This window comes from Anarrhichthys ocellatus, unplaced genomic scaffold, assembly GCF_004355925.1.
Source record: "Anarrhichthys ocellatus isolate YVR2014 unplaced genomic scaffold, GSC_Weel_1.0 scaffold26, whole genome shotgun sequence".
In the NCBI taxonomy this organism is placed as follows: Eukaryota; Metazoa; Chordata; class Actinopteri; order Perciformes; family Anarhichadidae; genus Anarrhichthys; species Anarrhichthys ocellatus.
The window spans coordinates 2,537,294-2,561,223 of record NW_022280056.1 but is presented as its reverse complement, the minus strand read 5'-3'; the positions used below and the strand labels follow the sequence as shown (position 1 = coordinate 2,561,223).

At 43.3% G+C, this 23,930-nt stretch overlaps 3 protein-coding genes across 4 annotated transcripts in view; 1 reads left to right on the top strand and 2 right to left on the bottom strand.

Annotated features, from left to right (window-relative positions):
* ttyh3a (tweety family member 3a) overlaps positions 1-10,874 on the bottom strand; it is a 19,325-nt gene extending 8,451 nt beyond the window's left edge. The window contains exons 1-9 of one of the 2 annotated variants that reach the window (XM_031861998.1): positions 10,518-10,874; positions 9,833-10,003; positions 6,616-6,785; positions 4,774-4,885; positions 4,403-4,623; positions 3,949-4,044; positions 3,099-3,171; positions 2,236-2,311; positions 309-364 (exon numbers count right to left, since the gene is read on the bottom strand). In XM_031861998.1, coding sequence (XP_031717858.1) covers positions 309-364; positions 2,236-2,311; positions 3,099-3,171; positions 3,949-4,044; positions 4,403-4,623; positions 4,774-4,885; positions 6,616-6,785; positions 9,833-9,958 — 930 coding nt within the window. In that variant the 5' untranslated portion in view covers positions 9,959-10,003; positions 10,518-10,874. Of the gene's footprint in view, positions 1-308; positions 365-2,235; positions 2,312-3,098; positions 3,172-3,948; positions 4,045-4,402; positions 4,624-4,773; positions 4,886-6,615; positions 6,786-9,832; positions 10,004-10,391 lie in introns of both variants that reach the window. The other variant, XM_031861997.1, reaches the window with a different exon arrangement.
* snx8a (sorting nexin 8a) lies at positions 10,848-22,181 on the top strand. Its single transcript, XM_031862000.1, is given in 14 exon segments — positions 10,848-10,923; positions 11,525-11,591; positions 13,045-13,119; positions 13,121-13,175; positions 13,973-14,163; positions 14,353-14,473; positions 15,051-15,187; positions 15,335-15,415; positions 15,504-15,664; positions 15,871-16,000; positions 16,098-16,166; positions 16,674-16,823; positions 18,594-18,743; positions 19,200-22,181. Coding segments are annotated over 13 exon segments (1,407 nt in total). The 5' UTR covers positions 10,848-10,923; positions 11,525-11,585; the 3' UTR covers positions 19,281-22,181.
* On the bottom strand, positions 20,358-23,930 carry nudt1 (nudix (nucleoside diphosphate linked moiety X)-type motif 1). The gene is made up of 4 exons (XM_031862001.1): positions 23,652-23,930; positions 23,405-23,568; positions 22,375-22,520; positions 20,358-20,982 (listed from the first exon to the last, which is right to left on the bottom strand). Exons 2-4 carry the CDS (start codon positions 23,557-23,559, stop codon positions 20,810-20,812), a joined length of 474 nt encoding a protein of 157 aa, XP_031717861.1. The 5' UTR covers positions 23,560-23,568; positions 23,652-23,930; the 3' UTR covers positions 20,358-20,809.

Below are 23,930 nucleotides of genomic sequence, written 5' to 3'. Positions count from 1 at the left end.
CACACACACACACACACACACACACACACACACACACACACACACACCCGCGCACGAAGAGCTTCTCTGCATCACCCTTCCTGCTGGCAGGATGGGTTGTATTGTACTATTACATGGAAAAACAGAGGCAGTGACTCATTGTGCCCACTTGAAATCTCACCAATTACAGCTTCATATGCATCATACACATACATGTGTAGAATGCTGCTGAGATTTGAGTATTATCATCACACTGCACATTTCAGCCCGTTTCTGACCCGATTGTTGAACCGCGCGACTTATTCCAGAGTCAACAATAAACAACAAACCTGCTGGAAGGGGTTCGTTCGTTCCAAACTGCAACTAAGGTAGTGCTGCAGGATGTCTGTGGATAACAAGGACAGCAGGAACAGAAGATGTCAGCAAAGTCGCATAAGTACACGTGTAGAAAAGAATGATCTTCATCCATCAACAGTCTGACCAGATAAATCGGATATATCAGATATATATTAGTATCTATGGATATGTTGGCCGATAAGCAACAAGAAATAAAAGAATCCAAGCCTAACAAGGTCTAAGGTCATTTATAAACAGTGTCGCCATCATCACCATATATATGTATATCGCTATGGGATGTATTTAAATGCCAGAATATCAATATTGTCCCCAAATATACAGTGTTGGTCGAGCAGTGATACGTTTGGGCTTTGGACTGTTAGTTGGTTGTGATAGTTGGTGTTAGTTGTGACATAGTCCATCATTTTATTGACCAAACAAATAATCGCTTACGGGAGAAATAAACTGGCAGATGAATCGATAATGAAAACAATCTTTAGCTGCAGCCTCACACCATTTGACTAACAAGAAGAACTGACATGGAGGCGTGTCAGATATTTGAAGACTGTTTTAGGACTAGAATGAGCACGGTGCACGAATGGCGTTAACTACTGTATTTTATTGAATCAGAGCTGCTCATCCCTATCTCACTAATGGAAACCTAGTTGATTTCTGCGTCTGGTATTTCCCGATGCATTGTGCCTCCTCTTCCCCGAGTCACTGCTTCCTCCACCCCCTTGTTGCTCGGTGAAAGAGGCCGACAGTCCGGTCACGTCGTATTTTGTTCTCCAGCTCTGCCTCGTCGTGTTCCCCGCTCGCCTCGTTAGAGCTCGACTGCTTCTGTAACTCCCGCTGAGCTAATCCTGAGCTCTGCAGCGAAATGTTCCAAAAGAACAAAGTTCACACGTGCTGTAACAGTATACACGAGAGTGTATTTCCCATGATGCAGCAGCAACAAGAACACAAAAGGTAAAACCCTTCTTACTGCACACAGGCTCCAGCTACACATCCCTCCAGAGCGGTTTAATCCTCTCTGGGCTTATTGTTAAAACTGCAACATGACCAAACCTGTATTCTGTTCACAGAACAACAGGAAGCAAAACAAGCTATAATTGAGGTTTTGGACTTTTCACATGCTGTTACAGCCCACTCGGGCTGCTAACCCACAGCAGTGAGTAGGATCGGATGAGGAATCCTCGCCGAGTGACTCAAAGGCAACAGCAAAGCGTCCACAAATACAAGCTGCGAGAACACCACCGCCGCCGACCCGGCTCATGGCGAGAGTGACGTCGGCTCTCGCTTGCGGTGTCAGGAGCTGCTTTCCCACGCAGCCGAGCGGACTTCCGGTACAGAGAAGTACAAATCAGGCCACGCATGCACCCACTCTGCTTTTCTGGCCTGATTAACCAAAACGCTCGGTTCGTGCATTAAAGCAATCGGCATATTCTAGAGAGGAGAGCAGGAAAAACAGACATTGTGAAGCAGGAAGTCTTTGGAGGGAGGGCTGTAGGAAACATATCGTGTCTTTGATCCTCCTCTCCGCTGCTCTTATCTCCCTCATACACAACCGAGGCGCTCATCATTTCTGCCACCATCACGGGACAGATTGGGTAATTACTAAGCGGAGATGTGTTAGAGGCTTCTGTACTGCATATAAAAGGCAGCGCATTGCCCTCCTGACCCCGCCGCAGATGTGGCAGTCATTTCTGGAGACTTTTTATGGGCCGTGGACAACACGGAGCCCTGGCTCTTCAGAACAATGCCGCCTCACTGCTGCACCATAATCAGAGCATTGAGAGCAGGAAGGGGGAGGGGACTAACTCCGGCTAAAGTGTCCTCTTCAGTGTGAGACGGCTAATATTCACCACGTCAAAGAGATCTCATTACACCGCCCCAGCAGCCTATGAGTGTTATTCATACCTTGATTGATGACGCCATACTGGGCTGCCACTTTGGTCACGTACGTGTCAGGAGACGCACAGAAGTCACTGGAGGTCTAGAAAAACAAACAGGACAACACTGTCATGTTGGATGGAACGAGTGAGGGATTGATTGCAGCTTTAAATCTGCAACGACGTGACAGGCCGAGTCCTTCCCAGCTGAGGTCCAAGCATCAATAAAGTTGTTTTTGTCCTCCATACAGCAGCCAAATGAGCTGCTTTGGTCTTCTGTGAACAGCGGCTGCAATAGTACGCCGACAATGCTAATCACAATCATTTGGCTTGACGAGAAAAATGTAAAACCTTGTAATCGTGATGGAACCAAATACGACAACTCTGTAGTTGTTCAACGTAAATCCCTCCTTGCTTTGTTAGTTCACTTGGATGTTTGAGCTTCACTGTGCAGATTATACAACTTACACAAGTGTGATGAGGAAACATGAAACCTCCAGCGCTCATAACATGAGAACGGGCTTTTCAGAGAAGTAAGAGACAAATATTTGAAATGAACGATATTTACATATTCATAGATTTGGGGTTTTTCAATGAGGGAAAAGGAGAAGAACTTTGATGTGTGGAAAAAAACATCCGATGATGTTTACGTGTTGAACATGTCTGGAGGGGAGGTTACTGCATTACATCATACAGGTGTTTCTATTCGCCACATTTCATCAACCTCTCTCCACCTCTCCAGATTAAGCGAAATAAAACGTCCCTCTAAGGCCACATCATTCTGCAGTCCTCGGCTGAGCACACACAAAAAATCGTGTTACCCAATTATACGTAATGAACTGTGCAGCTCTGCCCCGAAAAACAGGATCACGCTCCGGTGGAGACACTTACCGCTGAGACGGCCAGCTCCAGCCCCAGGGAGACCCAGCTGATCACCAGAGCGACTACGCCAAACAAGCACACCCTGGGGGGAGAGGGGGGGGGTTTCAGTACCTTTAACCTGCAGTGTCACAGCACTACTGATCATCTGTACAGCGGAGCAGGGGACATGTTTAAACGAACTACGGTGGTCCTTTAGTACGTGCCAAGACCGCTCATGCGTCACATTGGACCAGCTTTCTTTAGTCAGTAAACACGAATCTCATGTCAACAAACAAACACTGTGTTGACATCGTGAACGTTTAAATATGGCTTAAAAAAGATGATGTGCAAAGTGTGAAATGGGGGAAAACAAACTACTTGTTGAATTACCTTAGAAGATTATAAAATCTTAAATTAAGCATTTTTATGACTATTTAACGTACTGTGTGCAATGTATTTGATTACCTATTTGCTTAAATTTGCCCTGATCTACCCTTAAGAGGGAAAGGCTGAGTGGTCCAAGTGGTCTCACTTTCTTTTGCAGAGTTTACAGCATTTACAGCATTATTTTTAGTGCCTATAAAATGCAAATAGCCTTCTTTATAGCTGCTCTATTGAATATACAACAGATTTAAGGGCAAAGCTGCAGATTTAAGTGAGTCATTAAGGGTCATTAGATCCCCCAAATACTGAGGATCTCAGGGCCATGATGCTGGATGAATGGTGACTGGGCTGACATCTTTATGAGGCATAAATTCATCCCGACTAAACGATAATGACAAGGTGGCCTTGATGGCTTCATGTACATTTATTACCACTTATTCTGTGAACAGCTAAAATAATCTCGCGGGGCAGAATGATGTGAAGCGATGAGACTCACCCTATGAGCGTTGCCTTGGAGTTGCGTATGAGGCCAAACAGCACCAGGAGGCAGATGAGGACGTCGAACAGTAGCAGGCCTATGTAGCCCAGCCACCTGTGAGGACACACGTCGTTAACAACAGATGGCCACGAGCAGCACAGCACACCATCTCCTAAAATATATATAGAGCTCAATCTTTAGAGCAAGCACAATAATCTCTCTGCTCATAAAAGAAAATTCTTAAATAATAAACAATTAACGAGACAAATGTGCTCACAAACAGGAGTCATTAGTCGCATCTGCTTCCTAATTCGTCTCTTAAAGAGAAGAAGCACATGAATCTTGGTCTGTTGTTGTCTGCGTGGCTCACTGCTGCCCCGCCTTGCTCTGCAGCATCAGACAGGAGCTGAGTATGTAATGTGTTGCATTATGGGGCTCTTTTGTTTGAACGACTGCTCTACCACGGCCTTACCTGTACCAGTCGTACAGCTCGATGGTGACGGCCAGCTCCTCCAGGGAGATGTCGGCTCTTTCCCAGAAGGGGATCTCCACCATCTGCCCGACCAGCTCGTCCAGCTGGCCCTGCAGCTTCTGGATGATGGACAGGTAGTCGGCGTGCTCCGCATACTGGCCCTCGAGCTGCTGCAGATTGTTTTCTACCGTCTGGTTCAGTGAGGATGTGCTGTCGTATACCTAGAGCCAGCACGGGGATGAACAAGGACACGGTGGAGTTGAAAGAAGAAGGGTGATTCACTACACAGCTCTGCTGGTCGGGGGGGGGGGCTCATGGCAGACGGGCGATGAATTATTAAACACGGTGGAATTTGCGCCTTCGGGTCTTACCAGCGTCTCCACTCCAGTGATTGTGCGGTTAGCGTGGCGCAGGGAATACGTCAGCCGGTTCACTCCATCGCAGGTCTCGCCGTTCCCATAGAAACCGACAGCAATGCCAGCGCTGAGGGCAGACAAAAGGGAAGGGGGGGCGGGGGGGTTGGGATCAGCCAAAAGAGACTCAGAGAGGAGGCAGAGGAGAGAGGCCAGTCAACAGGCTCCTTTCAGCTGCAGCAGAAAGAGCCCATACAGAACCATGGAAACACTCAGGAATGGACCAGCTATCCCCCCCAAACCCCCCCCCCCCCCACACCACGGCTGACAAAGGCCGTACTGAGGCGGGAGATCGGCTCCGGTTCGAGCAGACAGACGGGCCTCAGGTGGACAGAAAAACAGTTCCGGCGACTGCATGGGAAACAGTTCGTACAGGTGCATCAACCAAAATAAATTAAATATTCTGAGAATTCATCCGTGTGCACTTTGTGATCCTCTGACCTGATGTACACGAGAGAAGAGACGCTTCTCACAGTGATATTGCTTAAAATAAACTCCCTTTCTGATCCCCGAGAAGCAATTTGAAGCAAGAGCCGATATCTCGTCCTGTGTGCCCCCTCCCCCCTATAACAGAGTAGTGGATTTTATCAAGAGGCATGATGGTGATGGTGATGATAAACGAATCACTCCAAGCTGAAGTCGGACCAAGTGGAAGCCAACAGCACTCAGTGAATCAATGGGTTTCCCTGCTTCCTGAAGGGCTGCTAATCTCTTCCTCTCACACTCTGCAGTGTGGAAAAGGTGAACAGGAGCGGTTGTCACAGCAAACCCCCTGTTGAGAATGTTGTTTGTGTCGGTTTCAGTGCTTTGTGCAATGACGCAAAGCACTGACTCCCTCAAAGAACAAACGCAAAACAAAGAAATGAAGGATCTCTTCCTGTTTTCACTCAAACACACTTAAACAGATGCAGTGATTGTGATGCAGTTCTTGTACTCGTCGGCTCCCCGAAGCTCTTTGTGCTGCTCTGAATCAGCCGGGATGGCTCTCCAGTCGCCCATCAACCGGAGGAGCAAAACAGGAAACTAGTGCAGAGTTCAGTGATAGGAAGCATGTGCAGATGGAACAGTTCTAGCACTATCTACTTCAAAACTAAATATTACAAAACATAAAAAACGTTTATAGTAATGCTGTCATCATTTGTGCTTTAAGTGTGCACACAGACAAATGTAATTTCCCACAGGACTACTGTACAGTCCCCACTGTGACTTCTACAACCCCAAATTAATATGTATTCAGCAGTTTTCATTAAAAATTCCAATTAAATTTGTACTTGTTTATCAATGCAATTGTGTGGCTGTCAGTCTGAGTGTACGTCTGGCCTTAGATGCTCAGTTTGGGGGAAATTAAGTCCTTCATCTATTTCATAGAACTGTGATTTCATTTGACCATGGCATCCTTCTGTGTGTTGAATTAGAAAGAATATTTTTCTTTTATTGAGCGACTGAAGAACGTTTCAACCCTCTGCTGTTAGATGGTTTGGTGTCTGAATGACACAGAGGAGCAGGCTGTTTCAGGATGTATCTGTAGCTTTCCATGGTGTTTACTGCCGACCACATCATCCACATGCGATTTACATATTCAGCTGTGATTGGTCCGTTGTTGACTGGTGCCCTGCCTCTTCCTGCATCTCTGTCTCTAGGTGTGTGAATGCAAAGCAGCGAGCAGCAACGGTACAACTAGTGAACGCATCTTAAAGATGATTCGCTCCAGAGATATAGATATGTTTTCAGGATAAAAGGAATCGCCTTCCTGTGGTTAAATATGTTCGGGGATCTGAAGAACAAGGCCTGAATCCTCACCTGCAGACGAGCGTTGCGATGATGACGCACCACGCCGTGCAGCAGCAGTCGGCGTTGGGCCGATCCTCGTTTTTGCTCCGCCGGCAGCACAGACAAATGGAGTAGAAGAGCAGGAACAGGAGGTCCAGGGCCAGACAGGCCAGCGCCACACCTCCCAGTAACAGGATGGACTGGTGGACAGAGGGATGGGGTTATGGACACTTCACAGCTGATACCACTTTCACATCAATAACAGAGGGGATAATGGGCCTCCAGTGTCCTACAGAGAAGAAGAGCACAGAGCTCCAAATGCATTGCCTTCTTGTCTGCAGAATATATTACACTTTTAGCTTTAATAAATATATTAGATGTCCTAAATTAAACTGAGGGCAGGTGTAGTGGAGTGGAGTATGCTCTCTAATCAGGGGAAAACATCTCTAAAGTAAGACGTCTCATCTTTCTCTGTGATTTGAAAAGAAACCGGTGCTCGATGACGTACAGAACAGTCCGTTCATTTAGGCACAATAACGCGGTCATAACCGCGGGGAAGGAAACAACAAAAACAATCTATGAAGTGATATAGTATTGAAGAGAATTTAAGAGATAAACGTAGGTCAGACAGGGGGCCTCTGCGTTCACTGAACACTCCTGAGGACTGACGGCCGGGCGGACCTCCACCCCGACACTCTGGTTTGTAAGAAGCCGGGTTTGATGTTTGATCTGCTCGTTCAGTTTTCTCAGTGACGCATCACAGCGACCGACACGCCCCGAGGCAGCGGCCGTGGACCCGTTTCATGGCAGCGGATGAGCTCGATCTTGGAACAATTGCGGGCTCAAAGCACCGTCTTGACAACATAATATGTGGAGAGACTCGGCGTAGTGTCGACTGTGATACTGTGAATAAATGACAGACTGGATGATCACATACACAAATACCATTGAACATGTTGCTCTGCACAGTTCAACCAAACAAAGCTCACCGAGTGCCACAGCGATCCAGGAGTACGGCCAAACATAGATATTATACTGACATCATGATACGAGACTACGTATTGTCTTAGGTTTTGGATATTGTAATATGGCATTAGTGTATTCTTTCCCTGGTTATAAAGGCTGCCGTACAGCACAGTGATGTTATTTCTGACTGTTTTAGCTGCTCTATTATTTGACTTTACCTGCTTAGTCATCATATCCTCATTACTGATGATTATATATCACAAATCACATTGTTTAAATATATAGTGAAAGCATCTATAGCTAACCCTACTACATCGGCGCAATATCCACATCGAGGATTTTGGACTAAAATATTGTGACACTTGATGTCCTCCATGTTGTCAGACCCTACCCAGGAGTTAAACCAGAAGCGTGCTGCATGTTACTTTTGGTGCATTGCCTCCACATCCTCTGTGCAAAGGCACCCAGGGCTGCTTATTCATGAAGGCGTCCCAACGCGAGCACTACAGCCTGTCATCACCGTGTGATAATAAGTGTGGTTAATGATGACCTCTTATGCTTTGTTCTTGTTGAGATAACGGTGTGAAGGGAGTGACATAATGTGCTCCAACAGCTGTATCACCTGCATGTTATTCAAATATGCCTCATGTTTCCACTGAACATCCTCTTTAAATAGTGATGTTGTTACATTGAACTTCTAGCCGTACACACTGAGTGCCAAACAGCTGCAGCCATTATCCAGCCAATGATTCCTTCCTGCATCCGACCAGGAAAAGGGCTCGGATCAGACTTCAGAGAGCCGAACAAATGTTCACAATGTCGTAAAATTACCTGTTTCAGTAAACGGACTCCAGGGACACTTCAGGTGAACAATACGTTCCTTAAAATACTCGTTTTGTCTGAACTAGATCATTCTTTCTACTAAAGAAACCTCACGGCAAACATCTGACACCTACACAAGTTAGTCAAAGTGAACCGTGGATTTATAGCGTTTGACACTTTAGATTACTTTCATTTTCAAACACGAATGTCTGCACAAGCTTCAACACATTCCCCCCCCCCCCCCCGCTGATGACTGGAACCCGTCTTCCTGTTTCTCAGGAGCGATGATTTTCACTTCTGCTGTTTGTGAATCATACCGCCACTGTAAAATAGACGCACCACTCTCTTATGTCTTCCGACTACGTCTGCCAATTTCTCCCTTGTGTTTAAAACGCCCCTCTGTCCTCAGCAGTCTCTGAAGCTAGAAGGCCACACACTCAACAAGCAGTCTCTCAGAGCCTTTTAAAAACCCACAGCAACACAGAAATGATGTTGGCACATTTAACTCTTTCTCACGCCGGTGATGAATTAAACAACCTCCCATCCGACGAGACGGAAGATTAACAGTTGACTCAACAGTTTCCACAGAATTTCTTAGGAGGATTTCTTTGTTGAACAGAAAGAGTTCATCTGAAGTTAATGCTGTGCCATCTGACACGATTAGAGATTCTGGTTTTCTCATTTTCAAAACAGGATACATGTGCAGAGTAATTTCACTGGATCCTGTGGGTGAAAGCTAGTGGGTGTGAGTTCTGTGAGGCAAAACCTGCACACCAACCGAGGCGTAACAGAAACCAACGACATCTGTATCAATGCCAATATGGTAAACACCTAAAAAACTACAATAAAAGCATCACTTGACCTAAATGTAGAGAGTCTCTTTAGTATTAAACTTGTGAACACATGCCCTGCTGCTCTCCCCTCCCCCAGCCTCAGCTGATCTCCAGCCTCTGCAGTCTACTTATGGACCTCTGCTACCATGGACCTCTTTAATCCACACACCTTGAGGAGTTACGGTTGTCTGCAAAGCTACTCCAGAGTCCACATGCCCCTTATATAGTATAACCAATACAGGTTAGAATTATATATTGATAAAATATAGAGAATTAGGCGGTTTAGGTCAATTAAAGTGGCTCGGATCACACTACACGATGCCAGCTGGTTGATGTCTGTCAAAGGTCAAGACGTGGACAGAACAGCTACACACAGATGGTGACATGGATCACAAGGTGAAGAGGGGGAACAGGTGCAAACAGGTCATCTGTCACTGAGAAACACCGATACATTCTAACTTCAATATAAGGCTGCAGACCTGCAGAAAGTCTTATTGTCCTGTGCCAGAATGTGGAGGATATATTCATCTTAAATACTGAACACTTAAAGTAAACATCTGTAGTAAACATCTGTAGAATGGGTCATTTGATGCAAGACAAAGGGGATCAGTGAGGGTTTATTTTACCTGTTGATACGTCCAGTCCTCCGGTCGGAAATCACTGCTCGTTCGCTCGAACATGAGGTTGAAATGTGGAAGTCTGTGCAGAACGTTCACCCACCATGGTGGAGAGTAGCTCACCACTGCTGCCATGGCGAGCCAACGTCACCGGGATCCACTCAGAGAGGATGCTAGAAGCTGTAAACACACAGAGAGGAGAATCCACTTCACTGAGTCCGTCTGTGTCCGAGATGAAACACGGAACAAGAGCAGCGCTGCTCATCTGGTGCGAGGAACGAAGTTAGTCAGGATCAAAGTGTTATATGGACTGGGACAATCCAAAAAAAAGTCTGATTGTTGATTTTAAGGAATACATACGTTAAAAACTGGCCATATTAGATTATATAAATTAGTAATAACAACCACAACTGCTCGCTAACTTCACAAACACTGACGTAGCGTTATGTGGTAGCTAACTTAGTTAGCTTATGTGGTAGCTAGTTAGCTTGCTAACATTAACTAGTAGCTATAACGCTAGCTTTAACGTTAACCCGAAGCTATTTAGATCGTTAACACGTCAACTTACGTCAATGTTGCATCGCGGACTGTGGTCCTGTTGTAATGTTAGATGTAAAGTCCCGAGTGCACGTGATCCATTTAGTTTTTTTGTTTAAAAAAACAAGGAGTTTGTTTTTTTTAGAGCTAGTTATACCCGTAATGTAGCTTAGCGTTAACTCGGCTAATGTTAGCCGGTTTAGCTGCCCCGGTTAGTCCAGTCCGCTGAGAATCGGAGGAGAAACACAAGAAGAAGAAGCCTCTTTTGTTCCACTTGTCATTCTAGTCCGCGGTTGTTTACATCCTGTTTTTGTTTAGTTGGTATTTCATCGGTTCCTCTCTTGCGGTTTTATTCCACTTCCACCGATCAGACAAGACAAAACCTCCATCCAGTTACTGGACGCAGAGAGAGAGACTGGAGCCAAACACAGCGACTGTTCACGACATTCACCCAGCTGGCAGTTCACCCGGCCCGGCCCGCACACAGCCCACCTCACCGGCACAAAACTGACCCAGCAGCGCCCCCCAGAGGCGCCGTAGTGTCGCGCTGATGAGAGATTCAGGTAGCGTCGGAAATATTACAATTACTTATAGACGTGAATTCAACCAAGACTGGCCAATTTCTGAGATTTGACAGCAGCTAAAGCATATATCCCTCATCTCAACCAAAACGATGTGCATAAGAAACCATAACGGGTTTATTTCAAATCCTAAATTGTTATAGCTGTGCCACTTCATACCTGCAAATACTCTGATCGTGGCATTTAATTAATGCATTTTCGACATTAGAAATAAAGGAGCTGAAACATACACGGATCATTTTAAGGCAACGTTAGTTCTTAGGCTGAGTTTCAAGAATGTCAAATATAAAATCAAACTGGTTTTCAAAAGTGAAACCAGGAAACAAACAGGCCTCAATAACACAATATTCCTTCATGAACAGAGCAGCTGATTGAGCTGCTTCGATACAAGCTCATGCACCAGCGCTTCTCCACCTCTTAAAACAACGTAAACATTTAGATTACTGTATGAAACGCCATACTCATGAGCTGCCAGTGCGTCAGTTTAGAGTGTCAGTTTATATTGCTCCAATCCGCACTTGGACTTTAACCAGCGCCCTCTACAACTTTAAGAAATAAATTACTTGTTTTTCCTTTTCTGCAGGAAATCACATGGAGGTGCTCTTGCGCTCACATGACAGTGTGAGCGATGGCAGGAGAGATCAATGAAGGTACAGTGCGAGAACTTCTTACACTCTTCTTAACGCATTGTTGCCAAATCCTTTCCTTAATAACTACGTTGTTGTTGTTGTTGTTGCTATTCGGCGTTGCAGTCGAAACTCTTGTATTCGATGTTTTTAAAAACGTGGATAAACCTGCTCGCTGAAGGCGCGGTGGGAGCGAACCGATGAGAACTTTTGGGTACATAAAGATCTCAAAATGACGTTGCTCCATCTTAAAACCCTCCACGAGTGGTTGACGTTATATCGATTCGCCTGTTTTCTGTTTTCTTGATACTCGATGACCCACAGTAACAATAACTGTTAAAGATAATGCCAGAGGAGAAAAGGCTTTATGGAAGTTGTCATGCTTGTCCCCCCCTGCCACGTGAAAAAGGCATTGCAGTACTTTAGTAGTATATGGGTTAGAACTCAGATTTCATATCTTCATTTTATCTGCTTTCCACTGTAAAGCTATGATAAGGTTGAATCTCTAAGCTTGTCTGTTTTGTACACCGTTTAAACTATCAAAACGGTACAATCTGTTTTGGGACAAAGTCATGTGATGGGAAATGAAACGAGTTGTCCTATAAAAGGTGATAAGATGGCCATAACCTCAGTATTGAGTACCGCTGGTGTTAAGTTAGACGCTAAAGTTAAAGGGGGGCATTAATAGGGGTTTGCTACAGATCAAATATTTCTCCCACTTGGGAGGCTGTGATGCTATGTAGGTGTTGTTCCTCTTTTAGGCTCAGTTCTTGCCTATTACAGGGAAGTATATGAGGCCATCCGCTGTAGGACAGATGAGAGAGTGCAGGTTGAAGTGTTTCAGCGGTTACTCCAAAGGACCGATATCTCCGAGACGGTTGTAGGCCAGGTGAGGGGTTCACACAGCAACAGTCTATAAAAACATGTGTTATACAGCTGTAATGAGAAAGAGGCAGCACCTACCAGAAACAATCAAATATCACTCTCTGATTCTTGTCTTTTACTATAATAACTTATACAGCTTGTGTATCCATCCATCCAGCCACACACTCTTTAGATCCACTGATTGGCTCTTGAAGGGGCTGGAATATGAAACGTGCTAAAACTTATTTGATTCTGATAAGACGTTGTATGTTTTGTAAATTTGTATTAGGCAACGCAGATAATATCGATACAGGTGTAATGTCTTATCAGCAGGGGGTTTGTGAAAGCTTGGTGTAGGCTAGCAGACTGTTATTATCCACAATCTGTCAGATTTGGTTCCGGTCATGCTGAGACATAAGCTAATGTCACAACACATCTGAGTGTGTTATGTCTGTCATGGTTCAGTAGAATTTCCCTTTTATACATCATCGCCTTTGTGTCTAACGAGCACTTTCTGGGTCTTTTTTGGCGTGGAGGAATGCAAACCAGTTTGAATTGTGAATCTCGGACTGAGAAACAGGGACCTTCATCGTCACTTCGTCTTTGTCCTCAGATTGCTGAGCATGTTGACTCCTCAGACGGATTCCTGAGCAAGCTGTCCCTCTATAAAGCGCTCGCTTTGATCGCCCCTCGCTCAGCAAGGAAAGCCACCGAGTCCCAAACTCCTGGAGAACTGCATACAAGGTAGGCGACAGTGACAGCGGAGCAGTAAAGCTTTTGCTTAATGAATAGCTCGATGATTCCTCTGATTGTCTGAGGGCAACCTCAGCGATCCTCCCACTGTTAAGAAATGTCATCACTCTTTTATTGGCTAACAGAAGTTCTCTGTGACAGTTTACCACTGGGATGCACCCGCTTATCTCTTTAAATTAGATACACGACAGCATACAATCATAATGATTATAAAGTAACATTTGGGAGTATTTTATATACTGTATACACTTTCAATCCATACTTTAAGTTTATTTTACAACAAAAGAAAATGTACTTAAATTCAGCTGTTTGTTTTATTTTGGTAGGGAAGCCTGAGCTGTGTGCAAGTGTTGCATTCTTTCACTGTGCCACAGTGGGAAGATGATAGGGGGAGTTTCATGGTTTTCATAGAGGTAGCCATTATGCTGGCTTGAGATTCATTCCCGAACTTCTATGATTATTTAAGGCTCTCTCTGTTATTTCAGGTGGGGCCACTATGGCAACCAGCTGCCTGCCACTTCCTCAAGTGCACAAGAACAAGCTTTCTGCGCTTTGTCGTGGCACATTACATTCAATTCATGACCCTCTTGGAATGTACAGAAAGGGACGAACAACAGACGGTATGCACAATACTGTGCTAGCTAAAGACAAACAGAGCGAGACACGTAGTTATCTGTTGATAAGAGAAAAGTGGTTTTAACACCAGCATTCCTCACGGTTAGGAAACTCAGTTCATTCAAGAGTTATTGATTTAATTTTAAAGTTGGTGCTGCTTTTGTGCTCGGCAGAGTTACCAAAACCTCAGCTCGGGGAGCAGAGGGACCTGAACGCATTGAGGATGCAGCCGGCTCAGGAGGACGTCCTGACGATGTCCCAGACGCTGGACAAACTGCTGGTCAGCGACACGGTCCATTTGGAGCTCATACCTGAGAAGAAGGGCTTGTTCCTCAAACATGTGGAGTACCAGGTCACCAGCCAGGCAAGGGGTCCCGTTAAATCCCACCGCATGTAAATGAGTGTGTTAGAAATTACACTGTTCCAGTTTAATTTGTTGAGTTTGCAGTCTACATGAATAAAAGTACAGATGTACCTTCTATTATTATGTAACTAAGTTTGCAACAGAAAACTTTTATTCTGATTATTTTCTTTCTCTGCTTTTTGTTTTCAGCGTTATAAGATATCAGTTTACCGGCGCTACAGTGATTTTGATGTCTTCCACGAGGTTTTGCTTCAGAGGTTTGCCTACAGAGTGGTGCCGGCGCTGCCGCCTAAAAGGATGTTAAAGGGAGGTACGTTACACATTCATCAATGTATTCCTTTGTTCCTGCATTTCCTGCATCTTTCTTTCTGATCCCATTAATGTTTTCAGAGCATTGTTTGGAATATTTGGGTTCGTATGCTTTACTGAAAGGTAGTTGTAAATATCCAGGTGCCTTTGGATTTTCTTTTTTGTGCTTGATGATTTTTCCTTGTCAAAACCTGGTGCCTACATTACCCACAATGCAACTTGACCACGGATAGTTGGGTAGGAGATTCAGGTGTTTTATGCTAGCAGCAGCTAAAGTAGCTTAGCACGGCTAGCCTCAGGCAGAGAGGAGGAGCAGCACTTTTTTCTAAAAAGTTATCTGATTTGTAACGGCTCCCTATGAAGCCACATAAAGATATATACAACTTATTTTCACATATGCAGTAGTACACCTGTCAAGAGGTGGAGTTGTCATCTGATATTTCTATTTATTTATTATTATTTTATTTATTTCAAATAGTAAATCAACCGTAAACATTTGACATTAGTTTTTGACAACTGTCTAATCCTTTTATAGTGTGTCCACGTCTCATGGTGTTTTTTCTGGTGTCCGTCCACAGTGCTGACCTCCGTCTCTGAGCGCGACTTCATCGAGGGGAGGAGACGTGCTCTCGGCAGATTCATTAACCTGGTGGCACGGCATCCCTTCTTCTCAGAGGACGAGCTGGTCAAGACCTTCCTCACCTTCAGCGGCTCCGTACGTAGTGTCATTGTAACTCGAGGCCCCGGCTGTTGCACAATAAAGCGTTATCGTAATGATGACTGACAGTGAGGAGCATCCTGTTCCAGTTACTCACTGTCTTTTTCCACTCACACACTCCTCACCCCCGTCCTCCCAAAACAGGATGTTCAGAGCAAGCTGCGCGACACTTACAAGAAAACGGGCGATGAATTCATGACCAACAGACTCGCAACCCAGGCGAAGGTTTGTCACATGTGTGCAATGAGGGGGAAAAAAATACTTTTTTCACAAACAATCCGCTGCATTTTAAAGGATTGGATTTGTTTTGTAGGAATATCTCCCCGCTGACATCCAGGCTCAGTTCTCGACAAGCAGAGAGCTGATTAGAAATATTCACAACAGCTTCCAGAAGCTGCGGGACAGAGCTGAGAAGATGGCAGAGCGCTCTAAGGAGAATGCAACTGATCTCCTCATGTTTGGCAGAGAGCTCAGGTATTTTTATTACTGTGGGTATAAAGTCTTTCTCAACAATCCAGATGTTTTGGACTGAGAAAACAAATGTTAATGAGATTCCAAATCCTCGGTGTTGTTGTGTCTCTTCGTGGTTGTTAGTTTGAAATTAGTTTGGCAGCTAAGACGCTACAATGTCACATTCTGGCCCTTTAATAATGCTTCTTTTATTTAATTTTTTTCATCAGTACTCTGGGCTCAGATGCTTCGACTCTTCCCTCCTTGGCCTCCTCTCAAAGCACCTGGGGGACGCTTCGTCAGTCTCTGAAGAGTCTGTCTGTGGAGTTCGCTGTGCTGTCTGACAAAGCCGCTCAGCAGGTACGGCCCTCGGCCCTTCATGCCCACCACCTGCTCTGCCGCGCTTGTCCGAGACTGGCACCGGGTAATAAATGTTGTTTTGTTTTTGTGTCCTCAGAGCAGACGGGAAGAGGATGATGTTGTGGAAAAACTGAATCTTTTCCTGGATTTGCTGCAGTCGTACAGAGTAAGTCAGTTTCACTTTTTTTTTTTGTCGCGCTCATTTTAACCTGAGCATGGACAGGTGGTTCTGTACTGACGTTTGCACATTTGTAATCACAGTCTAATGATGGTTCACTTCATGAAGCACTGCAAAACTGTTTTTATCCATCAAGGCTATACAAATATCAATCTCCTGTTTTCTGACGGAGAGACACAACGAAGAGCTGTATAGTTGAAGTAAATTCCGGTTCAGTTAGTAATTAATTCAGGATATTATGCAATGAGTCATTTAACAACAATGCACCCTATTTTTTCATCTCAATTGGAACCGTAGTTCTTAGTAGTGGGTGGTTTGCAGAGATTAAACAAGGGCACTGGTGGGCAGATAAAGTGGCATTTTCTATAGCCTCTATTAACTGTAATATGGTAATGTCATAATTTGTACAAACAATTCTCCTATCGTCCTTGGCTGTTGTGTATTATATAACCGTGCCATTTTGAGAGACATAAGCTTCATGTGTTCTTTCTCTAGGACCTCTGCGAGCGGCACGAGAAAGGCGTGCTCCACGAGCACCAGAGAGCTCTGCACAAGTACGGCATGATGAAGAGGCAGATGATGAGCGCCACGGTGCAGCCCAAAGAGCAGGCGTCTGTGGAGCAGCTGGAGTCACGAATTGTTCAGGTGGCCAATCTCTTTCCACACTTTTAGACCGTCAGGATGCTTCCTGATTGATAGCACACTGTGTTAGTTTAGTAGTAGATAAGCAAGATGCTACATTGGCCCGGGTGTATCTGTTGCTAATACACACACACAAACCTCCTAATACTCCACTAGCCAAAACTCAAATATATGCATGTTTTAACCATGGATGAGAACGAGAAACAGCGTTCATTACTAAGCAAGTTGCTCAGTGGCACATGAAGCAGAACAAGTTAAGTATAAAATTCAGATAAAATCAATATTTAAAAAATGATCGGCTGAGATACAGACCTCTCTTTCCCAATGTTAGTTTCTATATACAGTTTAAAATGCTCACACTTTCATATTTCCCAGGTTGAGAAATTAAATCAACAACAAAAATACAAATTCTATTGAAAAAGTCATTGTGAGGAGGCTGATACAATGATATTACTTCATGAATAATACGTTTGAATGAACCAAGTGAACATTTCAAACAATACCAATCATCATTATGTGTCACTGTTGCTGGATACTGCTGTTGGTTTTCATCTTGTGACTGTCGTTCCTCTTAGTCAGTGTAGTTTGTGAGTGTTTGACCTATCTGTGTCATGAGTTTCAAGAGTGGCAGTTGGCAGTTTTCTTACCAATGTACCTTCAGTCTGGGCCCAGAGGACTGTTCTGTCAGTCATTAGCTGTGATTAAGTTACTTAAGTGTTTAGATTATTACATCATTATCACAGACAGAGTGTTTGATATGCTGCCGAAATGAGCAGCATTTTGTTTTTAACAAATAAAAGCTGCCGTAAGTCTGATTTAGGCCTCAAAGCAGTTAGAGAATAATTGCTGAGTTTTGAAGATTTGCGCATTAACTTGTACATTTTTGTCGATTGAGTCACAAGGAAACTATTAACAACTAATGTTAGATGTGCTACGTTATTCAAAAGATGTCTACACATCTCAGCTAGCAGCTCTACGACTCTGTACTCGTGCACAGTGATGCTTTGAGCTAACTGCTAATCAGCATGCTAACATGCTCAGAATGAAAATGCTAACATGCCAATGTGAATACATCGTTTACCATGTTCACCAACTTAGTTTAGCGTGTTAGCATGCTAACATCTGCTAATTAGCACTAAACACAAAGTACAGCTGAGGTCGACGGGGATGTTATGAGTTTATCAGGTCGGCTTTTTGGTCACAAAGCTCACCAAAGTTATTACAAATCATCCTGAGGGAAATATGATTGTGTGTACCAAATGTAAATACATCTAATGGTTATTGAGACATTTCATAAAAAAACACAAATGTGATACTAGAGTAACAGCCAGGGGATCACCAGAGGATTCATCTTCTCATGAATGTCTGAGGTTTCTAGTCGGACTGAAGTGACCGTTGGCATTTTAATAATAGAAGAGTAATATGCTGAGATTAATGCATCCTGGCATTTCATTTTGAATATCTGCTCAGTCCTATAACTGTGACTGCAACCTTCCACGAGGCTTCTTCGTCAGTGACAGACAGCAGTGTTGGTGTCAGTTATGGAGAGTGAGTCGGCGATGAACAAAATTAAGAAATAGTTCACATGTGAATCAAACGTGGAGCCAATTAATGACCTAATGGAATGATTTATGGGCATCTCCCTGTTTGAGCAGAGCTTCATCAGCCTCATCTCTGGTATCGTTTGAGGAAAATGTATTTTTTTCATTACTCATCATTTGATAAGCGGTGCTAATGTCACACTGAGTTCCTTTTTCATTATTCTGTTAATAGCAAGAAAACGCCATTCAGACCATGGAGCTGCGTAACTACTTCTCCCTGTTCTGCCTCCACCAAGAGACACAGCTCATCTTCATCTACCTCCCAATCACATCCCACATTCTGGGGGCTTTCGTTAACTCCCAGGTCCAAGGACACAGAGAGGTGAGGCTGCTTGTCTGGAATTCATTTCTCCACAGACCCTTCAGGAGGGTCAAATCACTTTTAAATTGGCTTTTAAAGTCCAACAAAAGAACTAATAATGGTGGATGGTATCACTGCAAAGAAACCCTCTCCTTCTGTAGCTTTGAGCTGACTTTCATTCCACAGGAACAAGTGAACCTCTCATATACCTCCTCCTGTTTTAAAATCAAATAAAGCACACCAGTATGTATTTCTTTGGTTGGATGTTTTTTTTATCTGAAGCTAATCTTTTTTACTCAAATTCCAATATGGCAACATTTTGAGAGGGTTTCTTTTGATACGTAGACTTAGATGTTTCCTGAAAAGGATAACTTGCGAACCACTACAAGTAATGTTTTGAATGCTTGAGATTATATTAGTATGATGAGTTTCAAGGAAATGTAGGTAAAGAGAAGTGGCTATTTGCTTTCTTTCCAGATGGGAGCGGTGTGGAATGAACTCCAGCCAAAGCTCGGATGTCTCTTTGGTGGAAATAACGGATTGAAACCTCTCACCTGAAACCTAAATACAGCAGAGAACCGCTGCCGCCGACGAGGATCACAAACTGGAAAATAACTTGCTCTGTGAGCTAAAGAGAAGTCTTCTTTTACACAATTTACATTCCATTCAACAAGAGTATTTCTTTTTATGTAAATGGCTTCTCATCTTATTTTTGGGGGTTTTGATCATCAACCATGTGGGTCCATTTAATGCCATGCTTGATGAGGAAATATAAATGCTGTTTTTCAAGGTACCCGTCAGAATGTCAGACGTGAGGGATGACAGTATATTAATGCGGTCCATCTCCTTTCCTAAATCACCTGTTTCTAACTTGTGAGGAGTTTTATACACTAAGATAGTTCAGAAACATTGAGAGAGCGACAGCAAGTTTCAGTTTATTAAAGGATGGGATTCTTTTAAATCTCCAGTCATGAAGGTTTTACTTTCAGAATGACTTCAGAATGTCTTTTTTATACAGATTTCAGTTCATCAGGTTGCGTGGCAGCGTACTTTATATGTTTTATGGACAATTTTGGCATTTATCTTACTTTTACATTGTTTACTTTTTTGTAAAGCAACATATTTGCTTCCTCTGCTTATATTGACTCCCAGTTTTATTTCATAAGCTACTTTGAAAGGCCGATGCTCCATGTACAATACTACACAGAGTAAACACAGATTAAAAATGACAACCTTTAGTTCTAGTGGCATAATGTCAACAATAACACTATAAGATATTGATTTACTACCAAAGGGAAATTATATAAATCCACACAGCGGTGCATAAATCATGTAACAGGATCACTGCACAGTGTGAATTTAGACCTTTAATAATCAGCACTTTTTGACCATGTCACATTGTAGATGGAGGCTATTTTTCAGTTAGAGAAATCCTAATTAAAATTTGTTTTATAAGGGTTAGGCTTATCAGGAAAAACAAGATCTGGTTATTGCCTTTCTACTCAGACATTTGGCATGAAAACAATCATGCACCTTTATGTCTGCACATACATAGTTTATCAGAACTTTATGTATTTTTCTAAATAATAAAATCAAAGGGACAAGTTGCCGTATATGTGCTCATGTTACCTCACAAACTGATATCATCTCAAATACACCGAACTGACTACATGCAAATTCGGGAAATGTGCGCATAGATCGACTTTTGTTTGATGAATAAACTGATAGTGTGCAAAATAAATTCATCTGGAATCATAACTAACCTGCACACTATATGAAATCCAATAAAATGATTACTGTAGATATTGTAAATATTTTATTAAACAAGTCCTTGTTGAATTGTGTTAAATCAATTATCCTGAAAATAAAATCACAGAATGGATATTTCTGTCAGTATAATTCTGCTTTGATTGATTTTTATCAGAAAACAAAGAGTTAAATCTCAATGTGTCATTTCACATGTAAACCGTTTCCTCCCACAACAAACACTGAACAGCGGGATTACTTTTGCATTTAAGGAAGAACTTTGGAAGGCCGATGGTTTTCTTTTGTCACCGTCATAAATGTCCTCTGAAACGCAGGTCTTCTCACAGTTCCTCCACCTCTTCCAGTTTGTGGCTGAGGATCAGATCGTGACCCTGAAACTTAAAGTATCCGACAAATTTCTTCTTCTGGAGCATCAGCGGGAACCACAGGATGTCGTCGGCCCACATTTGACTGAAAGGAATTTGGTCCCAATCGAACCACTGAGGCCGCATTTCTAGAAGACAATAGAGGACAAAATTAGTAGACCTAAGAATTAAACCCATTTTATCATCTGACACGACCTGTTAGAGGAGGGTCAAGAATTATTGAGTTGAGAACGTATTTTTTTGTGAACTCATTCTTTCTCTGAACTCCTTATCTGTTCTATACAAGGAAAAACCTTTTATAAAGGTCCCACCTGGAACCCTTTCAGAGGGTTATACCTAAAACCAAACAGAAAGGGTTAAGGGTTTCATCTAGAAACCACACAGGGGGTCTATTCAGAACCCTTTTTATTCCGAGGGTTTCATCTAGAACCCACCCACAGGGATCTACCGAGAACACTTTTCTATTCCAAGGGGTTTCATCAAGAACCCTCCCAAGGGCTGATGTGGTGCAGCTGAACCCACTACAGTCATGGTTCACAATCACAGTTTTTTGGGGGGTTGTAGGCTGGATTGTGCATCGTTCCCTTTTCACACACTCATGCTTTCAACAATCCTTGAAGAACCATTTATTAAAAAAAGGGTTCTTCAGAAGCAAATGGTTCTGGGTCGAAGCCTTTCAGGCTGAACCTTTCTAGAGTCCTCTCTTGTGAAATCAGTGTCAACACCTCCACATTCTTTCTTTCCACTAACTTCAGCACATCTGCTTTTCCCTCCATTTGTCTCTTCGCCCCTTGGCTGTTTGGCCTCTCTTGACCTCCCGACTCTTTGGTCGAGTGCTGCACTCTGCTGCGTGTCTCTAAACTTCCCCCAGTTGACTTTTGACTGAACTCTCAGGAAACCCTTCAGGTCTCTGCATTCCTTCTGCTGGGGGCCTCTTCATCCCTTTGTGTATTTACAGTCTTTTAAACGTCACCTCTGAGAGCACATTCTCAAAGACTCCTCCTCTTAACTAATGTGCTCTCCCTGCTCACTGGCATGTCTGTGAGAAGTGTCTCAATCAGTTTACTTAGAAGGATCGCTGCGGTCAATGTGGTTTTAAAAGTTGAACCGAAAACTGTTTAGATTCTCAGAAGGTCTCATTATCTCAACTTTAAGGACAAAGTAGTGCCAAGTGCTGAACTGGAAGTCATGATTAAGGGGAACCAAAAGTGAAAAGATTGTTTTTCTGCCGGATCACATGTTTTTGTTTTTCTTTACACATCAGCAACTTGTAATTATGTACAACAACAATGTGGAATTCTTCTTCGACTCCACAGATGTTTCTTTTCATGGTAATAAAGGGCACTTCTATTTTCTAAGCGTTTTAAAACTGATGCTGTGTGAATATCATAGAGCTGTTTTCTAGCTCCACTGATCCATAATATTAATTATCACTTTTCATAAAACACAAAACCCTGAAAAGAAATGATGCCGCAATTTTTCTCCACAGTTGAGTGTGGTGCAGTCGAAAATCATACAACCTTCTGACTCCGTCGGTTCTCCGTTATAAGCGTCGGCTCTGAAAACGTGGACGTCGAGCAGCAGCGTTTCACCGACAAATTCAAATTTGATGTTTCCGACCTTCTCGAGAGCGTCCACCGTGAGCCCGCTTTCTTCCAGCAGCTCTCTGAAAATGAAAAACATCAAATGAATATTTAATGAGGTGGATTTTAAAATGTGAACTCACAATAGACTTCACACAGACACTAAAAGCAAGTAAAGTGATAGTACCAGACCGGACATCTTAGCTGAACAGTATAAAGTATCTTCACCGATACAAAGAGGAAGAACCGGTCTCTTGCTTCCGAACACTAACGCTGGCTTGAGATGTTCCTGATTTATTTATGCTGCCTGTATTCTTCACACAGACCAGGTCTCTTTCTATATCTGAGAGCAAACATCTTGGCCTTCAGGGTTTCCTTCCTTTAGCTTTGGAGCAAACTTCCTGCTGATGACACTTAGACTCTGCAGAAGTGTGCACTCCAGATTAAAATTCGTACAGTTATAAAGAGAGGGATCAAGGGTGGGGGCCTGTTTCATCTTGTTTCATCCCATGCAGGCCGTGCATAAAGAAGTGCTTTATCTGTGCAACAACAGACACACAGATGCATACGTTTTATCCTTAAGGCATTGAACATGTGAACATACAATAGGTACTTGTTATCCAACACGAAGAAGAGGACATGTGTTACATGTCTGTTACACAAGTTATAAAACAGTTGTATTTTATAAGAATATAAAATACACATGAGAATATCAAGTTGAAATGATGTAATGCAGCTGAAAAGTTGATTGTGAAATCAATTAAATCTATAAGAAAACACATAATTGAAAGTAATACTTTGTTTTTCATACTTTTTTAAAGGAGGAATACATATAGAAGTTTCTGCTTTTGTAGCTTGTTTTCATTCAGACTTTGCTTACCTGTCAAACCTGTGAACTGCATCTTAACAACAACAAACAACAAACAACAACAACAACAACAACAACAACTGGAGAGACAGTTTTTACCTTCTTGCACCATCTTCAATAGTTTCTCCTGGCTGAACTTTGCCTCCAAACCCGTTCCACTTCCCAGCCCCAAATCCTCTCTTCTTCATGCCGAGCAGCACTCTGCCCGGCTGGACCACCAGCACCAGGGTCAGCAGCTTGCTGGAGCTCAACATCTCACCTGTCTAGTCCAGTAAACACAATGTAAACAAAGCCTGACGCAACGTGGTCTGATGTTCATGTACTGTATGAGCTCAGTCCTCCTCACCTGTTCAAATTCTGCTCTGTGGTACCAGAAGAAGACAGCAGAAGAATATATATATTATATAGAAACAAGACTTCACGTTGAAAGACTCCCGCGTGCAGCGCCGCAGACGTCGTCACGTGACGCGCTGACGTATAGGAGCGCGGATTGGTCTGATCAACGTCAGACTTGAACCACGAGTCCCATCGTTTGAATGAGGTGTGTTACCTTAAAGTATGTCCGACTAGAAACTGTACCGGACCAACGTGTCCTCCAGTCAAACCCATTTTAAAAACAGAGACG